This window comes from Argopecten irradians, chromosome 10 (genome assembly GCF_041381155.1).
Source record: "Argopecten irradians isolate NY chromosome 10, Ai_NY, whole genome shotgun sequence".
Taxonomy (NCBI): domain Eukaryota; kingdom Metazoa; phylum Mollusca; class Bivalvia; order Pectinida; family Pectinidae; genus Argopecten; species Argopecten irradians.
In genome coordinates, this window is record NC_091143.1 from 42,308,305 (window position 1) to 42,331,631 (window position 23,327).

Sequence of the window (23,327 nt, forward strand, 5' to 3'; positions counted from 1 at the left end):
TGCAAGAAATCGGGGTTATCTCCCCTGTCAGACATGCTTATCTCCCCTGTCAGACATTGTAATGATCTCCCCTGCCAGACATCATGATTATGAGCGAGTTCGATCACAAGCTATAGTCACCGTAGTGAAACTAAAGTGTGATCGAACTTACTTTAGTTTCATTTTGTGCAAATGTGCACAGAAACAACCAGAGGCCCAGAGGGCCTGTATCGCTCACCTGGTTTGTAATGCCAAGTAATGTTCTGAATACAGGTTCATTGTTTCTTTTCTGAAGGAATTTTAATATTAACCTCTAAATCCCCTATAGGGCCCCGCCCCTCCCGCCCCCAGGGAGTCAGAGCCAAAATTTATACAAGTTCTGTTCCCCTTCCCCCAAGGATGTTTGCGGCTAATTTTGGTTACAATTCATGCAGAACTCTAGGACAAGTAGCGATTTAAAGGATTTACCGCTATTTCCCCTATTGGGCCCCGCCCCTCCTGCCCCTGGGGGACCAGAGCCAAAATTTATACAATTTCTGTTCCCCTTCTCCCAAGGATGTTTGTGGTCAAATTTGGTTACAATCCATGCAGAACTCTAGGAGAAATTGCGATTCATAGGATTTACCTTTATTTCCCCTATTGGGCCCCGCCCCTCCTGCCTCGGGGGGTCAGAGCCAAAATTTATACAAGTTCTGTTCCCCTTCCCCCAAGGATGTTTGTGGCCAAATTTGGTTACAATCCATGCAGAACTCTATGACTAGTAGCGATTTAAAGGAAATGTTGACGGACGGACGGACGGACGGACGGACGGCGGACGCCGCGCCATGACATAAGCTCACCGGCCCTTCGGGCCAGGTGAGCTAATAAACCAAATCAAAAATCACATTTCAATTTTTATTATTTTTTCTTTGTTAATTTGTGGCTTCAGCAACGTAACCACATTTTGTTATAGCCATATACACTACCAGAGTCAGATAAGAACAACCTATCTGATTGTACAATAATGTTCAACAAAAAGTATTTGTGTTATCTGATTGTACAATAATGTTCAACATAAAATATTTGTGTGTATTGTCTTCCAAAGTCGGGCAGCTTTCAAATGATCTCGTGGCTAACTATTCAGTCTAGTCAATGAAACAATGTTACTTGGTAACAACAATTTAACAATACTCTTTGTAGTATATCTAAAGCGAATAGTCGGACAAACAAAGGCTAAAGTCGGTGAAAATGGTGTTAATATATCCAGTATAATTTCTTATGAAATAGAAAAATTAAATCTCCCATCAAAATTGCTCTGTATGCGAAGAAATTAATATATTTTATGGGAATCCTAATACGTCTTCCCGACCAGCTATCAGTGCAGTTCACTATTAACGACATTTCCACGCAGGCTCGTTTTCAAAGAGTTAGGCGAATTTATATTTAGAACTGTGCTAAATTTACACGGGGCTTCCCAATAACTTCAATGGTCAAAACTGGACACCGTAAGCAGAATTTGACTATCATTATGGTATGTAATAACTTTTGGAAGGCCAAAGACCGCATTTAGACTGGTTTCCTTTGCCCGACTATTCACTTTTAACAATATCCACAAAAACAGACAAATTTACATACAAGTGTTCCATGCTATACAGTAGTACAAATCCTATTACCAAATTTCTGCTAACAAACTGATTTGGAGATAACTTTTCCAAATTTTCCTGACTTAATCATCAACCTAAACAATAAATGACGATACCCTGTACATGATTTTTAACAAGATTCTTTTTTATACACAAAAAAGCACAGGGAAATTTTGACACTTGACAACAATGCTTTTTCTTTAAATGCTGAAATAATACATGATGGTCAGCTGCCTTACAAAACAATGTTAAAAACATGACAATCCTGTCTTGAAGGCACCTATTTTATGCCTTCAGTTATTGAGTTCTATATAGCAACTTTCCATTGAAAATAATTTCATGGAAATTTTGTTCAAGGAACTTGCCTTTTAAAAGTGTGATTTTTGTGAAACAGTCAAAGATTGAAAAGATCCCTACACGGAGAAGGTGGGATGAAGGAACTGGAGCCAAAACTGGAGAAAAATGTTCTGTCGATGCAAAAATCTACATGAATACTTCTCTAAAGTGAATAAACAATCAAAAGAAAATGAGAAATTAAAACATGATAAAATCAAAAGAATTATCAAAATACACCTTTTTAACTAAATAATCATAGGTATTCACTGGTATCAATGTTTCTGCTTCAAAAGTCAAACCCATTGCACAATATATCTATGTCTACAACTACCAGCATGTAATTCTACTTACTAAAATGAAATAGCTGTTTTCATACCAGAAATTATATTGTTAAGTATGTATGAGACCAAAAAAAACATAAAAGAAGCTGGAATGCAGATTTCCCTTTGTGTACCTGCTCCCTGAATACCTTGTACACTTTGCCCTGGCTAATGTGTAGATATTTTGATTACCGTATTCGACTCAATAAGCGCCCATGTCCCTATAAGCACCCCTCCCCCTTTTTGAGGCCTCAATTACAATTGCCCAGGCATAAATAAGGACCAAAATTACATAAAATGGTATAGATTTACAATAATTTTGACTTATTGGCACCTTTTCATTTTTATCAATTTTTTAGCGCCCTGGGCGCTTATTGGGTCGAATACGGTAAGTCAAGATATAATTTTTTCAACCAATTATTTGCATTGATGAATTGATGAAACACACTCTTGCAGAATTTACTACACAGCTTCGATGACAATGTAGATAATTTATGAAGATGACAGACTTGGTGATGGCCTCAGCGTCGGTACGGATGGTAGCCTTGTGCCCCCGCAGCTCCTGCTCTCTGGTAGCCACCGGCAGCCGGTGGTGAGCCATAGGCTGGTTGAGCATCTCCTTGTCCCTGGTAACCCCCGGCGGGCTGTGCCACACCCCCAAATCCTCCAGCTGCATCACCATATCCTCCTGTAAGTCAGAAAAAACACACCTTATTAAAAACTGCTGGATTGTTTTTAATTACAATCACTGATCATCAAAACATAAAATAAACAACTAATTATGAAGCACATAAATGTAAAATTCCTTTGTTTGTGATGAGAAATGATCAGAGAAGATTCTGAGATAAATGCTGTGTTTGACAGACATTTTTTTGCATTGCATAAGCAATACCTCTAATGTTTGTTGATATGACTCCATATCCAATGTCAACCAGACGAGAAAATCTAAACAATATTAACAGCAGTAACAGGAAAAGAATATATTGCTCATCAAAGTCTTCTTTACCCAATTACAAGTCATGACCTAACTGCCTGTTTAGAAGACATGTTATTATATTTTGCTCTACCTACCTGGAGCGGCCCCTGGTTGAGCCGGGACTCCAGCTGGTGCTGGTTGTGCGTAGGGGTCGGGTACCCCTGCTGGAGCCTGAGGGGTTCCGTACGGACTATAACCCGCGTAAGCTGGGGTAGCATTGGGTGTAGGCTGGCCAGGTTGACTAGGATCTACAAGGAAAAGATCAATTACTCCATCTGTGTAAGAATAGGAGATTTCAGAAAAGATGGCGTGACGTCAAAGAAAGTTTACATCCGGGTCCTCAAAGGTACAAACACAGTATGGCGACTATTAAAAACAATAACAGATACGTACATCCCTGCTACACAATCGATACTTTGACAAAAGTATACACATTCATACTTGCAAATTCCGATTTTAAAATTGTTTCTTATTGTTTCAGAGGTTACAGACATTTATATTTTTATATTTACAATTGTTTATTGCTAAATATCTTTGTGTAGATTTAGTGTTGAAGCCAGCTTGCGAAGCGGTGTCGGGCCGTCACAGTACCTGTTTTTTCTTCACAGGTAGAAATCCATGTTGTGAAAAAGTTATGAAAAGATACTTGATTTTATTGTGTAATGTTTCTGTTATGCATGGAAAAGCTTCACAACACTATTAAATATCACGAAACGTGAACCACCTTGCCAGACCACAGCCGCTCGTGCATGGCTTCGATGGTAGATCACCTCAGGCCACAGCCAATAGTTGGGAATTTAATAATATAAATATGTAATTACCAACACATATCTCAATAAGTTCTTGTAAAAAATATATATTTCGTTATTTACCATGTATACAGAGGACTCCACAATCGAATAACGGTTATTTGAATATTTCGGTTATTTGCATAAAATTCTGCGGTACAGATTTTTTCCTTCTTTATCTTTGTTTTTCAACTCCATGTATTTGAATAGACTTTTACATGACCTCCGGTTATTTGAATAAAATATTTGGGAAATTCTAAAAATAAAATCGAATATATTTTTTGCAAAATTTGTCGATATATGTTTCAAGATTCTTCGCTTTTACTAGAAATCATCATGGTGACAGATTAACTTTATCATATGGCTTGTTATTTTATGCATGAATCTGCAAAGGTATTCGATGCTGTTACGATTTACATCAGCAGCGGTTGATCATAAGTTTCGTATAATCACTGACTCAAACATCTAATTAAAGCATTTGCACTTTCAAATATGTTTATTTATTAACGTAACGTACCTTAGTTCGCAATCGGTTGGAGAAACCATGCTTCTTTACAACAATCGCCATTCATGAGTAGTCTCGTTCAACCATAGTCTTGTTGACTACGACAGTCATGAGCGTATCAAGCGTCTCGTTGAACGAGACATAAAAGAATGCAAAGTCGGCGTGCAATGACTACCGCAAGTTTCGTACAGTATGTAGGATACAAAAGATACTTGATACGTTGTTTCATTGCTACTTGAATATGCATTAATTTCTGAAATGTTATCAAGCTTTTTGCCGTATAGATCAAGAATTCGTAAAACACATTTAGGTCCAGTGAACGCATGGCTTCATCACCTGCCATTTTCGAATTCATACAGTTGTTTAAAAACAACACTAAGCCTTCTAGTTGATCGGCACTTTTAAGTTTAATCACGATCGTAAGTTCATTTTGCCAGGCAAATGTACGTAAATTTGTTTATTATTTAGGTTCAGAATTGTAGACACAAATTCAATCCTGTTTAGTTATTGCATTTGATATCGATAGTTTAGCCCTTTCTCAAAGATTCACTTGTCGATCTAACATAAACAAGAATCTAATATTTTTTGTTATTAAACAATTAAAATCGATTTACAACTTCGAAAATAATTACTTGTTGTTCGTTTTAAGTGTAAATAATTTACGTATTTATAATGTAAACGAAACGATATTTATTTGCCTGTTCACACACATATGTGTGAGGTCAAACCAAGGTGCAAAATGTCATCTCCGCCTATTCGAATACTCCGGTTATTTGCATATTTTCTTCTGGAAAATGACTTATTCAAATAAGCGGAATCCTCTGTATCTTGTTATAAAGGAATGCTATAAACCACTGTGTTACACTTATATGCAGATCTACGCATGTACATGTACATGTTTACGTAAATGTATGGCTGCCGATCGCGATATCTCGAAAAATAAAATGGTGAAATCGTTCAGTTTTAATGCTGTTAGTTTATTTTTTAATTTCAGTTGCTTTTATTCCATGGGCTGCTAAGTGAAGTCTCAAATTGAAATGATATTTCTTTTAAATAATTTGAATACAAGATACATTAATTCGAAGACAAGTTACATAGACTACATTTAGATTTATGAATACAGATCGTAATAATGTAAATGCTGACCATGGCACATTGGACACGACTTCGAAAATCCTATAATACTATAGGTTTTGTTTAAAAATATGATAAAAAGTAACTATACACGGACTCATTTGTATGTCATAAACTAAATTACAAAATTTCTGACGAAAAAATTATCCAATTTTGTGACTCTGAAAAAGGACGAAGTTCAAGATCTCGGCAGCACAGTACGTAATGGCTGCCTTGCGCTTGGGCTAATCTACAAAAGCAAGCTTTAATTTGGTCATAATCACACATCGTAAGGTGTTTTACCAAGTAAGACTAAGAAAACAGTATTCGCTTATTAAAATTTCAGTACGATATTTGCGGAACTTGGAATTTAATTTGTAACTTCAAGCTGATATTGCAATATTCTGTCAATGTTTATACATAATGGCGACCGTGTTTTTTCTCGTGTCGGTCGAACATAGAGTATAAACATTGTAAAATATATTAATACCATATGTTTATATCTATATATTATCTTTACATATTTTTATTTACATCTTTTGAAATTAAGATAAAGCAACAATTCTCGGATTGCCGTACTATTCATTACAATAAAATGTAAACAATCATCGAAGCGGCTGTGTTCCCACCATGTTAATGTGTACAGATATACGGAGTTGTACCTTTGAGCGCCCGGATGTACCTTTGTGTGACGTCATCGCCATCTTTTCTGAAATCTCCTATATCCCAAATCCAAAAGTATCTTCAAACAGTTAACAACAGGTCCTATATCATTTAAATTCAGTAGATAACATTATTTGTCTGTGTCGTTTAAAATTTTAAGACTTGATTTAGAATTTGCCACTGAATGCAAAGCAAAACAATGAAATACAAGTACTCATTGTAATGGACACCATTACATAGTCCCCCAAACACATCCCCAATTGCAACAAATCAAGAATGCAGTTGCACAGTGTATATGAACATCTTGGGAGAATTTTGATGTACTTTTATTTAGGAATTTAGGTTCTCCTAAAATGTACATAACTACATAACTCGGTGATCATGACCAAGGACCTGGCCATGCCTTGTACCTGCGTACCCCAACTTTTCACTTGATAATTTTGAAAAGAAGTGCGCACTATAAGCACAAAAATACGGTAATACAAGGCTATTTTCAGAGGAATTGATTTGGCAGTTATCGTGACTGTATGGCATCCCTTAAAATTTTAAGTTAAAACCCCCATTTATCAATTTTCATTGAATTGCTGACGAAAAATTGAAAACAGGAAGTTACCCCAGCGACAATCTTTTAAATTTTTTATCATATTGATCAGTATCCCTTAATACCCCTATATTCTAATTTTTATTGAAATCAGACCAAAATATAACAAGAGGCCCAAAGGGCCTTAACGGTCATCTGACTACCTTGACAATAGTAAAATTAATTATATATAGTGTCACTTTGTCAGGATCATGTCAGGATAATTTTCAATTTCTTACAACAAATTTTATTTCAAACAAGAGGCCCAAGGGCCTTAACATATAGGAAATTACTTAGATATAGTGTCATGGTAGTCATCTTCGATTTGGGATCAACCAGAGATGTAACAATACTTTGTCGGGACCATGTCAGGATCATTTCATGCAAGTTTCAGCCAAATCCCAAAGGTAGAACTTGAGAAGAAGTTCAAAATGTGTTTTCAAGATGGCGGCTGTGGCGGCCATCTTGGATTTCGGATTGACCCGAAAAATAACAACACTTTGTCGGGACCATGTCAGGATCATTTCATGCAAGTTTCAGCCAAATCCCAAAGGTAGAACTTGAGAAGAAGTTCAAAATGTGTTTTCAAGATGGCGGCTGTGGCGGCCATCTTGGATTTGGGATCGACCAGCAAAATAACAACACTTTGTCGGGACCATGTCAGGATCATTTCATGCAAGTTTCAGCCAAATCCCAAAGGTAGAACTTGAGAAGAAGTTCAAAATGTGTTTTCAAGATGGCGGCTGTGGCGGCCATCTTGGATTTCGGATCGACCCGAAAAATAACAACACTTTGTCGGGACCATGTCAGGATCATTTCATGCAAGTTTCAGCCAAATCCCACCGGTAGAACTTGAGAAGAAGTTCAAAATGTGTTTTCAAGATAGCGGCTGTGGCGGCCATCTTGGATTTCAGATCGACCCAAAAAATAACAACACTTTGTCGGAACCGTGTCAGGATCATTTCATGCAAGTTTAAGCCAAATCCCACTGGTAGAACTTGAGAAGAAGTTCAAAATGTGTTTTCAAGATGGCGGCTGTGGCGGCCATCTTGGATTTCGGATCGACCCGAAAAATAACAACACTTTGTCGGGACCGTGTCAGGATCATTTCATGCAAGTTTCAGCCAAATCCCACTGGTAGAACTTGAGAAGAAGTTCAAAATGTGTTTTCAAGATGGCGGCTGTGGCGGCCATCTTGGATTTCGGATTGACCCGAAAAATAACAACACTTTGTTGGGACCGTGTCAGGATCATTTCATGCAAGTTTCAGCCAAATCCCACCGGTAGAACTTGAGAAGAAGTTCAAAATGTGTTTTCAAGATAGCGGCTGTGGCGGCCATCTTGGATTTCAGATCGACCCAAAAAATAACAACACTTTGTCGGAACCGTGTCAGGATCATTTCATGCAAGTTTAAGCCAAATCCCACTGGTAGAACTTGAGAAGAAGTTCAAAATGTGTTTTCAAGATGGCGGCTGTGGCGGCCATCTTGGATTTCGGATCGACCCGAAAAATAACAACACTTTGTCGGGACCATGTCAGGATCATTTCATGCAAGTTTCAGCCAAATCCCACTGGTAGAACTTGAGAAGAAGTTCAAAATGTGTTTTCAAGATGGCGGCTGTGGCGGCCATGTTGGATTTCGGATCGACCCGAAAAATAACAACACTTTGTCGGGACCATGTCAGGATCATTTCATGCAAGTTTCAGCCAAATCCCACTGGTAGAACTTGAGAAGAAGTTCAAAATGTGTTTTCAAGATGGCGGCTGTGGCGGCCATGTTGGATTTCGGATCGACCCGAAAAAAATAACAACACTTTGTCGGGACCGTGTCAGGATCATTTCATGCAAGTTTCAGCCAAATCCCACTGGTAGAACTTGAGAAGAAGTTCAAAATGTGTTTTCAAGATGGCGGCTGTGGCGGCCATCTTGGATTTCGGATCGACCCGAAAAATAACAACACTTTGTCGGGACCGTGTCAGGAACATTTCATGCAAGTTTCAGCCAAATCCCACTGGTAGAACTTGAGAAGAAGTTCAAAATGTGAAAAGTTAACGCACGGACGGCGGACGGCGCACGGCGCACGGCGGACGGCGGACGGCGCACGGCGGACGACGACGGACGAAACATGATGACTATAGGTCATCCTGATGACCTAAAAACAGGAAGTTAGCCCAGCGGCCATCTTGGAATATCAAAAATATTTACGAAAATGTTTTTATGTTGATCACCATCCCTTAAAACCCCTGTAGATCAAGTTTCATTGAGATCGCAGATCGAAACCTGATGAACAGGAAGTGAGCCAGCGGCCATCTTGGAATACCAAAAATTTTATAAAAATGTTCGCATGTTGTTTGCAATCCCTTAAAAACCCCTATATACCAATTTTCATTGAGATAGAAGACCGAAACCTGAAAACAGAAAGTGGGTCAGCGGCCATCTATGAATACTAAAATCTTTACGAAAATGTTTTCATGATGTTCGCCATCCCTTAAAACCCCCATAGACCAATTTTCATTGAGATAGAAGACCGAAACCTGAAAACAGGAAGTGGGTCAGTGGCCATCTTGGAATACTAAAATCTTTACGAAAATGTTTGCATGTTGTTCGCCATCAGAGGAGATGTTTAAAATATAATTGTCGAAATTTGCAAAAAATTCTTGGTTAAATATTAATTACGTCATAAAAAATTAATTAGTCGACCAATTTAAAGTTTGAAGACATCTAAATCTTAAGAATGGCATACTGCATCGGTGAAAGGCCAAAAATATGACGAAAATTGAAAATTGAAAAAAAATCTAAACAAGAGATCCCAGAGGGATCTTGGCACCCAACAAAGAATGATCTATGTCTGAAAATGGAAAGAGGGATCTTTTCCCTGCTTTTCAAACTTTTTCAAACACACTGCATATAAAATTGAGACAGATCCCTATAGTACTTTCTAAGAAATAGTGGTAACAAACTTCAACAATGAAATCTAAGATGGCGGCCAGTTTGCCATCTTGTTCCCGATCAGTCCCGAAAGGCATTATGGATCAGTCCTTAAATGTACTATGCACAACTAGGGTACAAGGGGAAACTATGCATGGAATTTGAGAAAGATCCCTTCAGTATTTTCTGAGAAATAGCGATAACAAACTTTAACTATCAAAATCCAAGATGGCCGTCAGTCGGTCATCTTGTTTACCGATCGGTCCCAAAATGCAATATGCACAACTAGGGTCCTAGGGGAACCTGTATATGAAATTTGAGAAAGATTCCTTTAGCACTTTTTGAGAAATAGTGGTAACAAACTTTAACCATTAAAATCCAAGATGTCGGCCATCTTGTTCATCGATCGGTCCCAAAATGTAATATGCACAAGGGTCCAAGGGGAACCTGTATATGAAATTTGAGGAAGATCCCTTCAGCACTTTTTGAGAAATAGCGGTAACAAACTTTAACCATTAAAATCCAAGATGGCCGCCTGTCGGCCATCTTGTTGACCAGTCAGTCCCAAAATGCAATATGCACAACTAGGGTCCTAGGGGAACCGACATGTGAAATTTGAGAAAGATCCCTTCAGTACTTTTTGAGAAATAGCGGTAACAAACTTTAACTATCAAAATCCAAGATGGCTGCCGGTCGGCCATCTTGTTCACCAATCGGTCCCAAAATGGAACATGCACAACTAGGGTCCTAGGGGAACCTATATATGAAATTAAAGAAAGATCCCATCAGTACTTTTTGAGAAATAGCGGTAACAAACTTTGAATATAACAAGAGATCCCAGAGGGATCTTGGCGCCCACCAAAGAATGATCTATGTCTGATAACAGAAAGAGGGATCTTTTCTCTGCTTTTCAAACTTTTACTTCATGCTATATATGAAACTTGAGAAAGATCCTTTCAGTACTTTCTGAGATATGTAACAGTAATAAACTTCAATTATTAAAATCAAAGATAGCTACTAGTCGATCATCTTTCTGACCGATAAGTCCGAAAATGCACTAGACCCCTTCAGGAACCTGCACATGAAATTTGAGAAAGATCCCTTCAGTACTTTCTGAGAAATAGCGGTAACAAACTTTAACTATCAAAATCCAAGATGGCCGTCTGTCAGCTATCTTGTTAACCGATCGCTCCCAAAATGCAATATGCACAACTAGGGTTCAAGGGGAACATGCATATGAAATTTGAGAGAGATCCCTTCAGTACTTTCTGAGAAATAGCGTTAACAAACTTTAACTATCAAAATCCAAGATGGCCGTCGGTCAGCTATCTTGTTGACCGATCGCTCCCAAAATGCAATATGCACAACTAGGGTTCAAGGGGAACATGCATATGAAATTTGAGAGAGATCCCTTCAGTACTTTCTGAGAAATAGCGTTAACAAACTTTAACTATCAAAATCCAAGATGGCCGTCGGTCAGCTATCTTGTTGACCGATCGCTCCCAAAATGCAATATGCACAACTAGGGTTCAAGGGGAACATGCATATGAAATTTGAGAGAGATCCCTTCAGTACTTTCTGAGAAATAGCAGTAACAAACTTTAACTATCAAAATCCAAGATGGCCTTCAGTCAGTCGGCCATCTTGTTGACTGATTGGTCCCAAAATGCAATATGCATAACTAGGGCCCTAGGGAAACCTACATATGAAATTTGAGAAAGATCCCTTCAGTACTTTCTGAGAAATAGCGGTAACAAACTTTAACTATCAAAATCCAAGATGGCTGCCGGTCGGCCATCTTGTTCACCAATCGGTCCCAAAATGGAACATGCACAACTAGGGTCCTAGGGGAACCTATATATGAAATTAGAGAAAGATCCCATCAGTACTTTTTGAGAAATAGCGGTAACAAACTTTGAATATAACAAGAGATCCCAGAGGGATCTTGGCGCCCCCCAAAGAATGATCTATGTCTGATAACAGAAAGAGGGATCTTTTCCCTGCTTTTCAAACTTTTACTACACGCTATATATGAAACTTGAGAAAGATCCTTTCAGTACTTTCTGAGATATGTAACAGTAATAAACTTCAATTATTAAAATCAAAGATGGCTACTAGTCGATCATCTTTCTGACCGATAAGTCCAAAAATGCACTAGACCCCTTCAGGAACCTGCACATGAAATTTGAGAAAGATCCCTTCAGTACTTTCTGAGAAATAGTGGTAACAAACTTTAACTATCAAAATCCAAGATGGCCGTCTGTCGGCTATCTTGTTAATCGATCGCTCCCAAAATGCAATATGCACAACTAGGGTTCAAGGGGAACATGCATATGAAATTTGAGAGAGATCCCTTCAGTACTTTCTGAGAAATAGCGTTAACAAACTTTAAACTATCAAAATCCAAGATGGCCGTCTGTCAGGCTATCTTGTTAACCGATCGCTCCCAAAATGCAATATGCACAACTAGGGTTCAAGGGGAACATGCATATGAAATTTGAGAGAGATCCCTTCAGTACTTTCTGAGAAATAGCGTTAACAAACTTTAACTATCAAAATCCAAGATGGCCGTCAGTCGGCCATCTTGTTGACTGATTGGTCCCAAAAATGCAATATGCATAACTAGGGCCCTAGGGAAACATACATATGAAATTTGAGAAAGATCCCTTCAGTACTTTCTGAGAAATAGCGGTAACAAACTTTAACTATCAAAATCCAAGATGGCCGTCAGTCGGCCATCTCGTTGACCGATTGGTCCCAAAATGCAATATGCACAACTAGGGCCCTAGGAGAACCTACATATAAAAATTTGAGAAAGATCCCTTCAGTACTTTCTGAGAAATAGCGGTAACAAACTTTAACTATCAAAATCCAAGATGGCCGCCAGTTGGCCATCTTGTTGACCGATTGGTCCCAAAATGCAATATGCACAACTAGGGCCCTAGGGAAACCTACATATGAAATTTGAGAAAGATCCCTTCAGTACTTTCTGAGAAATAGCGTTAACAAACTTTAACTATCAAAATCCAAGATGGCCGTCAGTCGGCCATCTTGTTGACTGATTGGTCCCAAAATGCAATATGCACAACTAGGGCCCTAGGGAAACCTACATATGAAATTTGAGAAAGATCCCTTCAGTACTTTCTGAGAAATAGCGGTAACAAACTTTAACTATCAAAATCCAAGATGGCCATCAGTCGGCCATCTTGTTGACCGATTGGTCCCAAAATGCAATATGCACAACTAGGGCCCTAGGAGAACCTACATATAAAAATTTGAGAAAGATCCCTTCAGTACTTTCTGAGAAATAGCGGTAACAAACTTTAACTATCAAAATCCAAGATGGCCGCCAGTTGGCCATCTTGTTGACCGATTGGTCCCAAAATGCAATATGCACAACTAGGGCCCTAGGGGAACCTACATATGAAATTTGAGAAAGATCCCTTCAGTACTTTCTGAGAAATAGCGGTAACAAACTTTAACTATCAAAATCCAAGATGGCCGTCAGTCAGTCTGCCATCTTGTTGACTGATTGGTCCCAAAATGCAATATGCACAACTAGGGCCCTAGGGGAACCTACATATGAAATTTGAGAAAGATCCCTTCAGTACTTTCTGGGAAATAGCGGTAACAAACTTTAACTATCAAAATCCAAGATGGCCGCTGGTCGGCCATCTTGTTGACCGATTGGTCCCAAAATGCAATATGCACAACTAGGGCCCTAGGGGAACCTACATATGAAATTTGAGAAAGATCCCTTCAGTACTTTCTGAGAAATAGCGGTAACAAACTTTAACTATCAAAATCCAAGATGGCCGCCAGTTGGCCATCTTGTTGACCGATTGGTCCCAAAATGCAATATGCACAATTAGGGCCCTAGGGGAACCTACATGTGAAATTTGAGAAAAATCCCTTCAGTACTTTCTGAGAAATAGCGGTAACAAGAATTGTTAACGGACGGACGGAAGGACGGACGGACGGACCACGGACCACGGACGAAAGGCGATTTGAATAGCCCACCATCTGATGATGGTGGGCTAAAAATCCTAGATGGCTGCCTGGCAGCAATCTTGTTGAACGTCGGTCCCAAATCACAATATGCCTAACTAGGGCCCTAGGGGAATCTACATATGAATTTTGAGACAGATCCCATCAGTACTTTCTGAGAAATAGCGATATCAAACTTTGAATAACAAAATCCAAGATGGCTACCTGGCGGCCATCTTGTTGACCGATCAGTCCCAAAATGCAATATGCACAACTAGGTCCCTAGGGGAACCTACATATGAAATTTGAGACAGACCCCTTCAGGACTATCTGAGAAATAGCCATAACAAACTTAAACTATCAAAATCCAAGATGGCGGCAATCTTGTTCACCGATTGGTCCAAAAATGCAATATGCACAACAAGGGCCCTAGGGGAACCTTCATATTAAATTTGAAAAAGATCCCTTCAGCACTTTTTGAGAAATAGGGATATCAAACCTTAACTATCAAAATCCAAGATGGCCGCCTGGCGGTCATCTTGTTTTTCTGATTAGCCTCAAAATCTGTATGGCACAACTAGGGACCAAGAGGACCCTCCATGTGAAGTTTGAACAAAATCCCTTTAGTAGTTCTCAAGAAATATCGACAACAAACTTCAACTGCCAAAATCAAAGATGGCTGCCTGGCGGCCATCTTGTTTTTCCGATCAGCCTCAAAATCTGTATGGCACAAATATGGACCAAGGGAACCCTCCATGTGAAGTTGGAACAAAATCCCTGCAGCAGTTTTTAAGAAATAGTGATAACAAGCATTGTTTACAGACGGATGATGGACGGCGGACGGCGGACGACAGACCACGGACGCAGTGCAATTTGAATAGCCCACCATCATCAGACGAATGTCCAACGTTGAAAATATTGCAAGTACATTCATTATTTACATAAACCAGTAATTAGAATAATCATTTATTTCATCTAGACTAAATAATTTGCCAATCCCATATACCGCCTGCAAGGAGACATCCTTGGCCTATCACTCCTCACGATGCTCTCAATCGTGGTCTTATATTATGTAACTTTTCATGGGATATTAAATCTAGATATATCTGTTTTCGACAGTTAAATTTCTATGAACATGTGTAAAACAAGCAGTCTCACCTGCTATTCCGCGACCGTAAAATGCAATCTTGGTCACCTCAGCCAAAACACAGGGGCACGCAAATTATGACAGAGACGTTTACTAGTAATTTGATACGTATGTCATTAAAAGTATTGGAAACCTTTTGATATGCACATGTATATCATGATGTTTCAAGTGGCTGTCCGTATTATTTTTTTGTGAAAAATGAATTATACATATATGTTATAAAATTAGGTTAGCTTTTTGATTGGCATTATTGTTATACACACTTTATGTGATATTTAAATGAAAACACATATTTTACCTAAGAAGCCAATGATATATATATTGTAAGTATCGGTTAGCTTGTAATAATGATAAAAATGATAATAATAATGAGAAACGGAGCAAAAACAATATGTCCCTCCTCTTCGTTTGGGGGACATAAATATATCTTTCTCAACAAAACTTTTGTCATTATGGGATAAGCTTACAATAAATATCGGTTAATAAATAAAGATTCTGCCTTGGTTTAGATAAGGCCATTGCTTTGCCTATATGGAATACCTGAATATTAGATAGTGAATCTCAACTTTCACTGAAAAAGGCATGTCATGAAATTATTCTGCCTTCATATCTGACGATGCCTTGTAGTTACCAAACAACTGAAGAAACCAACCTAGTTCATCGAGTTTAACTGACCAAGTTAATCAAGTTTTGGACTGAGAAGGTTATTTACCATAGGACTGTGCACCCGGGGCGACAGGAGGTTGTCCGTATGTACCATAGCTAGCCTGAGCTGGAGGCTGGGGCACGGCCGGGGTCTGGGCCTGTGTGGCCGGGGGCATTGATCCCCACTGTCCGCCGTAGCTGTTTGCTGCTGCCTGTTGTCCATAAGCTTGCTGCGGCTGGCCTCCATAGGCTGTAGTATAAAGGTAAAGTTAATAGAGAGTTGTGTGAAAGTGTTGAAGGGTTTTTATTTATTCATGTTAGTATGAACTGACATTGATATTTCCACTCCTTTATAAAATTGTCCAACTGTCTTCTGCAGATTAATAAGTCATGATCAGGAGACACCAAATTCATCAACACACACAGAAGTACATTCTTATAATCATCTAGGTCAACATAACAATTTTATTTACAAGAGGAAAATAGGAAATATTTAACAAGGTATCATAGAAGTGTAAATATGGAAAAACAAACGTGTGAAGATTTACAAAGTGACAATAGATAAGCCATACCAAACAAAATATATTGAATACTGATTACAACAACCTTAGAAGGATTATTTTCTACATTCTTAACTGTAAATATTATGCTACATCTCTACTTTAATATTTCTAATATGAATCAAATATCAGAATCAACCTAATAACAAGTCAGATGATATCTGTTTACAAGCATTACATGTTCCCCGTCAACTTCCGCAAGCTATTACATACAAAGACCTTTGTAATGACTCCAAATTCAATCCTAATTTCCTATGCACCACCCTCATAAGCTAGATACAATTGTGTAAACCATTTTACGAAGTTTCATCAAAATACATGTCAATCTGTTCTCAAGTTATCACCAAGAGACAGACAGACAGACGAAGACTAATCGACAAGGGACTGATAATCCCTGTCAAAAAACTACTTCCTCAAAGTATGAAAACACATGAACAAGAGATCCCAGAGGGATCTTGGCGCCAACCATAGAATGATCTATGTCTGACAATGGAAAGAAGGATCTTTTCCCTGCTTTTCAAACTTTTTCAAATATACAACATATGATATTTAAGACAAATCGCTTTATTGTTCTCTGAGAATCAGCGGTGAAATCCAAGATGGCGACAGGTTGGCCATCTTGTTGACCAATCAGTCCCAAAGGTACTATGCACAACTAAAGCCCAAGGGGAAACTATGCATGAAATATGAGAGATATCCCTTCAGTAATTGCAGACAAATAGCGATAACTATCAAAATACAAGATGGCTGCCTGGCGGCCATCTTGTTGACCAATCAGTCTAAAAATGCAATATGCACAACTAGGGTCATAGGGGAACATACATATGACATTTGAGAAACAACCTTTCAGTACTTTCTGAGATATAGCGGTAACAAACTTTAACTATCAAAATCCAAGATGGACGCCAGTCGGCCATCTTATTCACTGATCGGTCCCAAAATGCAATATGCACAACTAGGGTCCTAGGGGAATCTACATATGCCATTTGAGAAACATCCCTTTAGTACTTTCTGAGAAATAGCGGTAACAAACTTTAACTATCAAAATCCAAGATGGCCGCCGGTCGGCCATCTTGTTGAACGATCAGTCCCAAAATGCAATATGCACAACTAGGGTCCTAGGGGAACCTACATATAAAATTTGAGAATGATCCCTTCAGTACTTGAGAAATAGCGGTAACAAGAATTGTTAACGGACGGACGGACAGAAGGACGGACGGACGGACGACGGACCACGGACGAAAGGCGATTTGAATAGCCCACCATCTGATGATGGTGGGCTAAAAATGTCAGGCATGGATTTAGAGGGAAGCCAACGTCATTCATTTTGCACCCCAAGTTAAATACTTGGCAAGACTTTTTAAACATCACAACACCTAACACAACAGCATATTTTACCATATACTGGAGTACCAAACAGAAGTAATCTTTACTTGTAGCTATAGCACTCAGCAACCCAAAATGGAACTAGATAGCATATAAAAAGCATGCAAAAGAAACACCAACACAGCACTTATACAACATCGACATAATAGTGATTCAAAAAGGTTTAAAACCGGTGTATTTTCTTGCTTATCATTTTTTACAAAGTTCTGTACAATATATTCTACTTTAATATTTTATGACTTCCTCATTTGCCCCACTAAATTGATTTTTTTCTTTCATGGCCAAAAAATTATTTTAATTATAATTTCCAATAATTTTATAGACAAATGTCAAAGGAATTAGACAGCAGGCATAGCTTATTTTGGTCTTTAATTGGCACTTCCCTCTCATTACTAGCTACAATGTAAGTATACATTGATTTCAAGTTAAAAATATTCAATATATATATAAAATCCACAAATCAAACATGGTATTTGTCCTCTGATGAAGGATTGGTAACAATGAAATTGTCTTTTTTGGCATAGTGAGGATGCGGGGAAATTTTGCAATAATAGTGGCTTGGTTTTCTGTCAAAAGAGAAGAGTTGATTATATGGTCAAGACAAGTTTTGTGAATTTTCATGAAAATAAATTCCTATCAGTTTATCTATTTCAACATCAAGATTATGTGTTATCAAGTAGCACAGAAAATATTAAGAAACAAAACAAAAACATGAAGCCCTTATATTAACAGCAAACATATCTAAATAATAATTCAACTTTTTACGTCTACCGATGTATTCTAAATAATATATTTGATCTATTCTTCATGTTTTGGGTATCTGTGTATCTTGTTTGTTAGCTATATCTGTTACTGTCAAAATACAACAAGTGTTGGGGGTGTCACTGATGTAATCGCTCGCTCACTGGCTCAGTAGGTCACACAGCAGGTGTATGATGCTGTGAAGTACCCAGCGCCATAAGTAACGGGGTATCGCAATGCCTATGTTACCTTGCTCTGTCGTTTACCTTAGTCGGATTAATGTTGCGTGTCCCGATCCACGCGAAGTTATCCACATTCAGGCTGATACAAATATATTTCTCGGAAAATACCCGTATGTAAATATATTATACTCACTAGTACTCACAAACATAATCAATTTTCAAATAACAAATCTGCTGATTATAATGTTTCTTAAACTATATGGCAAAATACAATACACACATAATTCTGTTCAAATACACCGCCATGTTTGATTAACCAGAAACCATGACGAAATGTGATAATCAACAGGTAAAATGTTTTGAAGTTATGAAAAAAGTCAACCAACTCAGAATAAACATTGTGAAACTTAATAAATACCAGTATCATTTGGATCTTACCCAAAATATTTTTTTAAACTCGAGTAAAAAAATCTGTGAAATCATCTTTTGTAGTAAAAAAATTGTTTGTAGGTTATTCGAAATATGGTAAAGTAATGAGAAGCATCATGGAGGCCAAGTAAACCGTGTCAGAGATGCGAGTCGAAACGTGCTTACAAACATCATATAGAGATGAAGGTGGGTAAAAGGATATTATGTATAACTCAGTTTATTTTAGAAATGTTTGATATTGTTGAATTCAATTGCAAATTTACATGACACACGTAAATTGTATCATTTTTTAATGGATGTTTTACAACCCTACGGTCATTGGAACGGAATTGTAGCTCTGACAACGAAGATCTGTCAGAAATCCTTGAATGTCTGTCTTTCAGAGCTACATTGTTACAGCCAGGTGCTAGTTTGTTATATAAATATCAGTCTCCGGATTTAATGAAGCGGAATATATATTTCGACTCGTGAGACACGGATTACAGAATGGCTAACGTACAACTTCACCAGTAAGTAGTTACAATTACTATCATAGAAATCATAGATTCATTTTTCGTTATCTGTTGGAAAATTGTGGATAGGCCAAAAAAGAAAATATGTCTGTTTAGGGTCCTCAGACCCTACCTAGATTTTACCCCCCAACCCTAAACTTTTTATTGATAACAAGAGATCCCAGAGGGATCTTGGCGCCCACCAAAGAATGATCTACGTCTGACAATAGAAAGAGGGATCTTTTCTCTGCTTTCAAATTTTTACTACATATTACTACATATGAAATTTGAGAAAGATCTTTTCAGTACTTTCTGAGATATATAACACTAACAAACTTCAATTGTCAAAAACCTGTTGGCCATCTTGTTGACCCATCGGTCCCAAAATGCAATATGCAGGTCCTAGGAGAACCTACATATAAAATTTGAGACAGATCATTTTAGTACTTTCTGAGAAATAGCGTTAACAAACTTCAATTATCAAAATTCAAAATGGTGGCCTGTCGGCCATCTTGTTGACCGATCGGTCCCAAAATGTAACATGCATAACTAGGGACCAAAGGGAACCTGCACATGAAATTTGAAACATATCCCTTCAGTATTTTCTGAGAAATAGCGGTAACAAACTTACACTATCAAAATCCAAGATGGCGGCCTGGTGGCCATCTTGTTGACCGATCCGTCCCAAAATGCAATATGCACAACTAGGGCCCTAGGGAAACCTACATGTGAAATTTGAGAGAGATCCCTTCAGTACTTTCTGAGAAATAGTAGTAACAAACTTTAACTATCAAAATCCAAGATGGCGGCCTGGTGGCCATCTTGTTGACCGATTGGTCCCAAAATGCAATATGCACAACTAGGGCCCTAGGGCAACCTACATGTGAAATTTTAGAGAGATCCCTTCAGTACTTTCTGAGAAATAGCGGTAACACACTTTAACTACCAAAATCCAAGATGGCGGCCTGGCGGCCATCTTGTTAATCGATCCATCCCAAAATGCAATATGCACACCTAGGGCCCTAGGGGAACCTACATGTGAAATTTGAGAGAGATCCCTTCAGTACTTTCTGAGATATAGCGGTAACAAACTTTAATTACCAAAATCCAAGATGGCGGCCTGGCGGCCATCTTGTTAACCGATCCGTCCCAAAATGCAATATGCACAACTAGGGTCCTAAGGCAACCTACATGTGAAATTTGAGAGAGATCCCTTCAGTACTTTCTGAGAAATAGCGGTAACAAACTTTAACTACCAAAATCCAAGATGGTGGCCTAGCGGCCATCTTGTTAACCGATCGGTCTTTAAATGCAATATGCACAACTAGGGCCCTAGGGGAACCTACATATGAAATTTAAGAAAGATCCCTTCAGCCCTTTCCGAGAAATAGCGGTAACAAGAAATGTTAACGGACGGAAGGACGGACGGACGGAAGGACGGACCACGGACCACGGACAAAAAGCGATTTGAATAGCCCACCATCTAATGATGGTGGGCTAAAAATTGAAAATCTTGTGATGCAACATTTTCGTTTGCATCTGTGACGAAGTCCCCCAACTTTTGAGACTTTGCAATCGGATGCACCCGAAAAATGGTGTCCATGACAGGTGAGCCGGCTGGCCAAACACAGGCAAACTAACCGAGGTACAGAAGCAAAACGCCAAGCAGACATGACAATTGGATTATGAATGGCAACCACCAATTAATTAACATCTCAGGCACAATATTCTAGGTCCTGTCAGTGGGTATTTTTGGCATGTGGCCCACTTTCAGCAATGTATGGCTAGCATGTTGTGTCAGTACTGCGGTGCCCGTGAGTGACATTGCTAAGTGTTGAGGTTTAGTCTGGGTTAATTAAATATCGCTTGTAAATTAATTATTTTGTTTCAATCCACAGTTTTGTGTACATATTTATTATATTTCAAACTTCTTTGACAATATGCAGTCTGCATGTAGATTATTCTGTATATCTACAAGTCTATAAAGCGAAAATGAAAAAGGAAAGTTTTTCTTTTATCAAAGATTTTAGAATTTAACATCTATTGCAAAATTGAAACTAGACAAGAGATCCCAGAGGGATCTTGGCGCCCACCAAAGATTGATCTATGTCTGACAAATGAAAGAGGGATCTTTTCTCTGCTTTTCAAACTTACAATTCTTTTTTCTGCTTTTCAAACTTTAAACTAATAAAATCCAAGATGGTGGTCGCAAAATGCAATAGGCAGAACTAGGGTCCTAGAGGAACCTACATATGATATTTGAGAACAATCCCTTCAATACTTTCTGAGAAATAGCGGTAACAAACTTTAAACTATCAAAATCCAAGATGGCCACCAGTGGCCATCATGTTGTTTAATCAGGTCCCATTTTGCAATATTGCACAACTGGGGTCCTAGGGAACCTACATATAGAAATTTGAGAGAAAGATCCCTTCAGTACTTTCTGAGAAATAGCGTGAACAAACTTTAACTATCAAAATGGCCAAGAGGACTACCTGGCGGTCCATCTTGATTGATCCGATCAGTCCCAAAATGCTATTATGCAAACTGGGGTCCTAGGGGAACCTAACATATGAAATGTTGAGTGAAAGATCCCTTTAGTGCTTTTGAGAAATAGCAGGGTGTAACAAACTTTAACTATCAAAATCCAAGATGGCTACCTGGCGGCCATCTTGTTGACTGATCATTTCCCAGAATGACCAATATGCACTACTAGGGTCCTAGGGGAACCTACATATGAAATTTGAGAACAATCCCTTCAATACTTTCTGAGAAATAGCCGTGACAAACTTTAACTATCAAAATCCAAGATGGCTGCTTGTCGGCCATCTTGTTGACCGATCAGTCCCAAAATGTAATATGCAGAACTAGGGTCCAAGAGGAACCTACATATGAAATTTGAGAACAATCCCTTCAATACTTTCTGAGAAATAGCGGTAACAAACTTTAACTATCAAAATCCAAGATGGCAGCTGGTCGGCCATCTTGTTGACCGATCAGTCCCAAAATGCAATATGCACAACTAGGGTCCTACGGGAACCTACATATGAAATTTGAGAAAGATCCCTTCAATACTTTATGAGAAATAGCGGTAACAAACTTTAACTATCAAAATCCAAGATGGCTGCCTGGTGGCCATCTTGTTGACCGATCAGTCCCAAAATACAATATGCACAACTAGGGTCCTAGGGGAACCTACATATGGAATTTGAGAAAGATCCCTTCAGTGCTTTCTGAGAAATAGCGGTAACAAACTTTAACTATCAAAATCCAAGATGGCTATCTGGCGGCCATCTTGTTGACCGATCAGTCCCAAAATGCAATATGCACTACTAGGGTCCTAGGGGAACCTACATATGAAATTTGAGAAAGATCCCTTCAGTACTTTCTGAGAATTAGCCGTAACAAACTTTAACTATCAAAATCCAAGATGGCGGCTGGTCGGCCATCTTGTTGACCGATCAGTCCCAAAATGCAATATGCACAACTAGGGTCCTAGGAGAACCTACATATGAAATTTGAGAAAGATCCCTTCAGTACTTTCTGAGAAATAGCGGTAACAAACTTTAACTATCAAAATCCAAGATGGCTGCCTGGCGGCCATCTTGTTGACCGATCAGTCCCAAAATACAATATGCACAACTAGGGTCCTAGGGGAACCTACATATGAAATTTGAGAAAGATCCCTTCAGTACTTTTAGAGAAATAGCGGTAACAAGAATTGTTAACGGACGGACGGACGGACGGACGGACGGACGGACGGACGGAAGGACGGACGGACGACGGACCACGGACGAAAGGCGATTTGAATAGCCCACCATCTGATGATGGTGGGCTAAAAAAAAGAAAACTTAAATGACAATTATTTGTAAAAGAACAATGTAGCAGCATGTTAAAGTATGGTGAACAATATAAACTGACTTTTTAATGCAAATTATTTTAAAATAC

General features: G+C 38.6%; 1 protein-coding gene across 3 annotated transcripts in view; it reads right to left on the reverse strand.

The window, feature by feature from the left end:
* Nucleotides 1–859: 859 nt before the first annotated feature.
* The window catches only part of LOC138333960 (DAZ-associated protein 1-like), a 52,113-nt gene continuing 29,645 nt past the window's right edge, over nt 860–23,327 (reverse strand). For all 3 annotated transcript variants that reach the window (XM_069282687.1, XM_069282686.1, XM_069282688.1), the window contains 3 exons: nt 15,658–15,840; nt 3,329–3,481; nt 860–2,945 (listed from right to left, as the gene is read on the reverse strand). In XM_069282687.1, the coding sequence (XP_069138788.1) occupies nt 2,779–2,945; nt 3,329–3,481; nt 15,658–15,840 (503 nt within the window). In that variant the 3' untranslated portion in view covers nt 860–2,778. The remainder of the gene's footprint in view (nt 2,946–3,328; nt 3,482–15,657; nt 15,841–23,327) is intronic.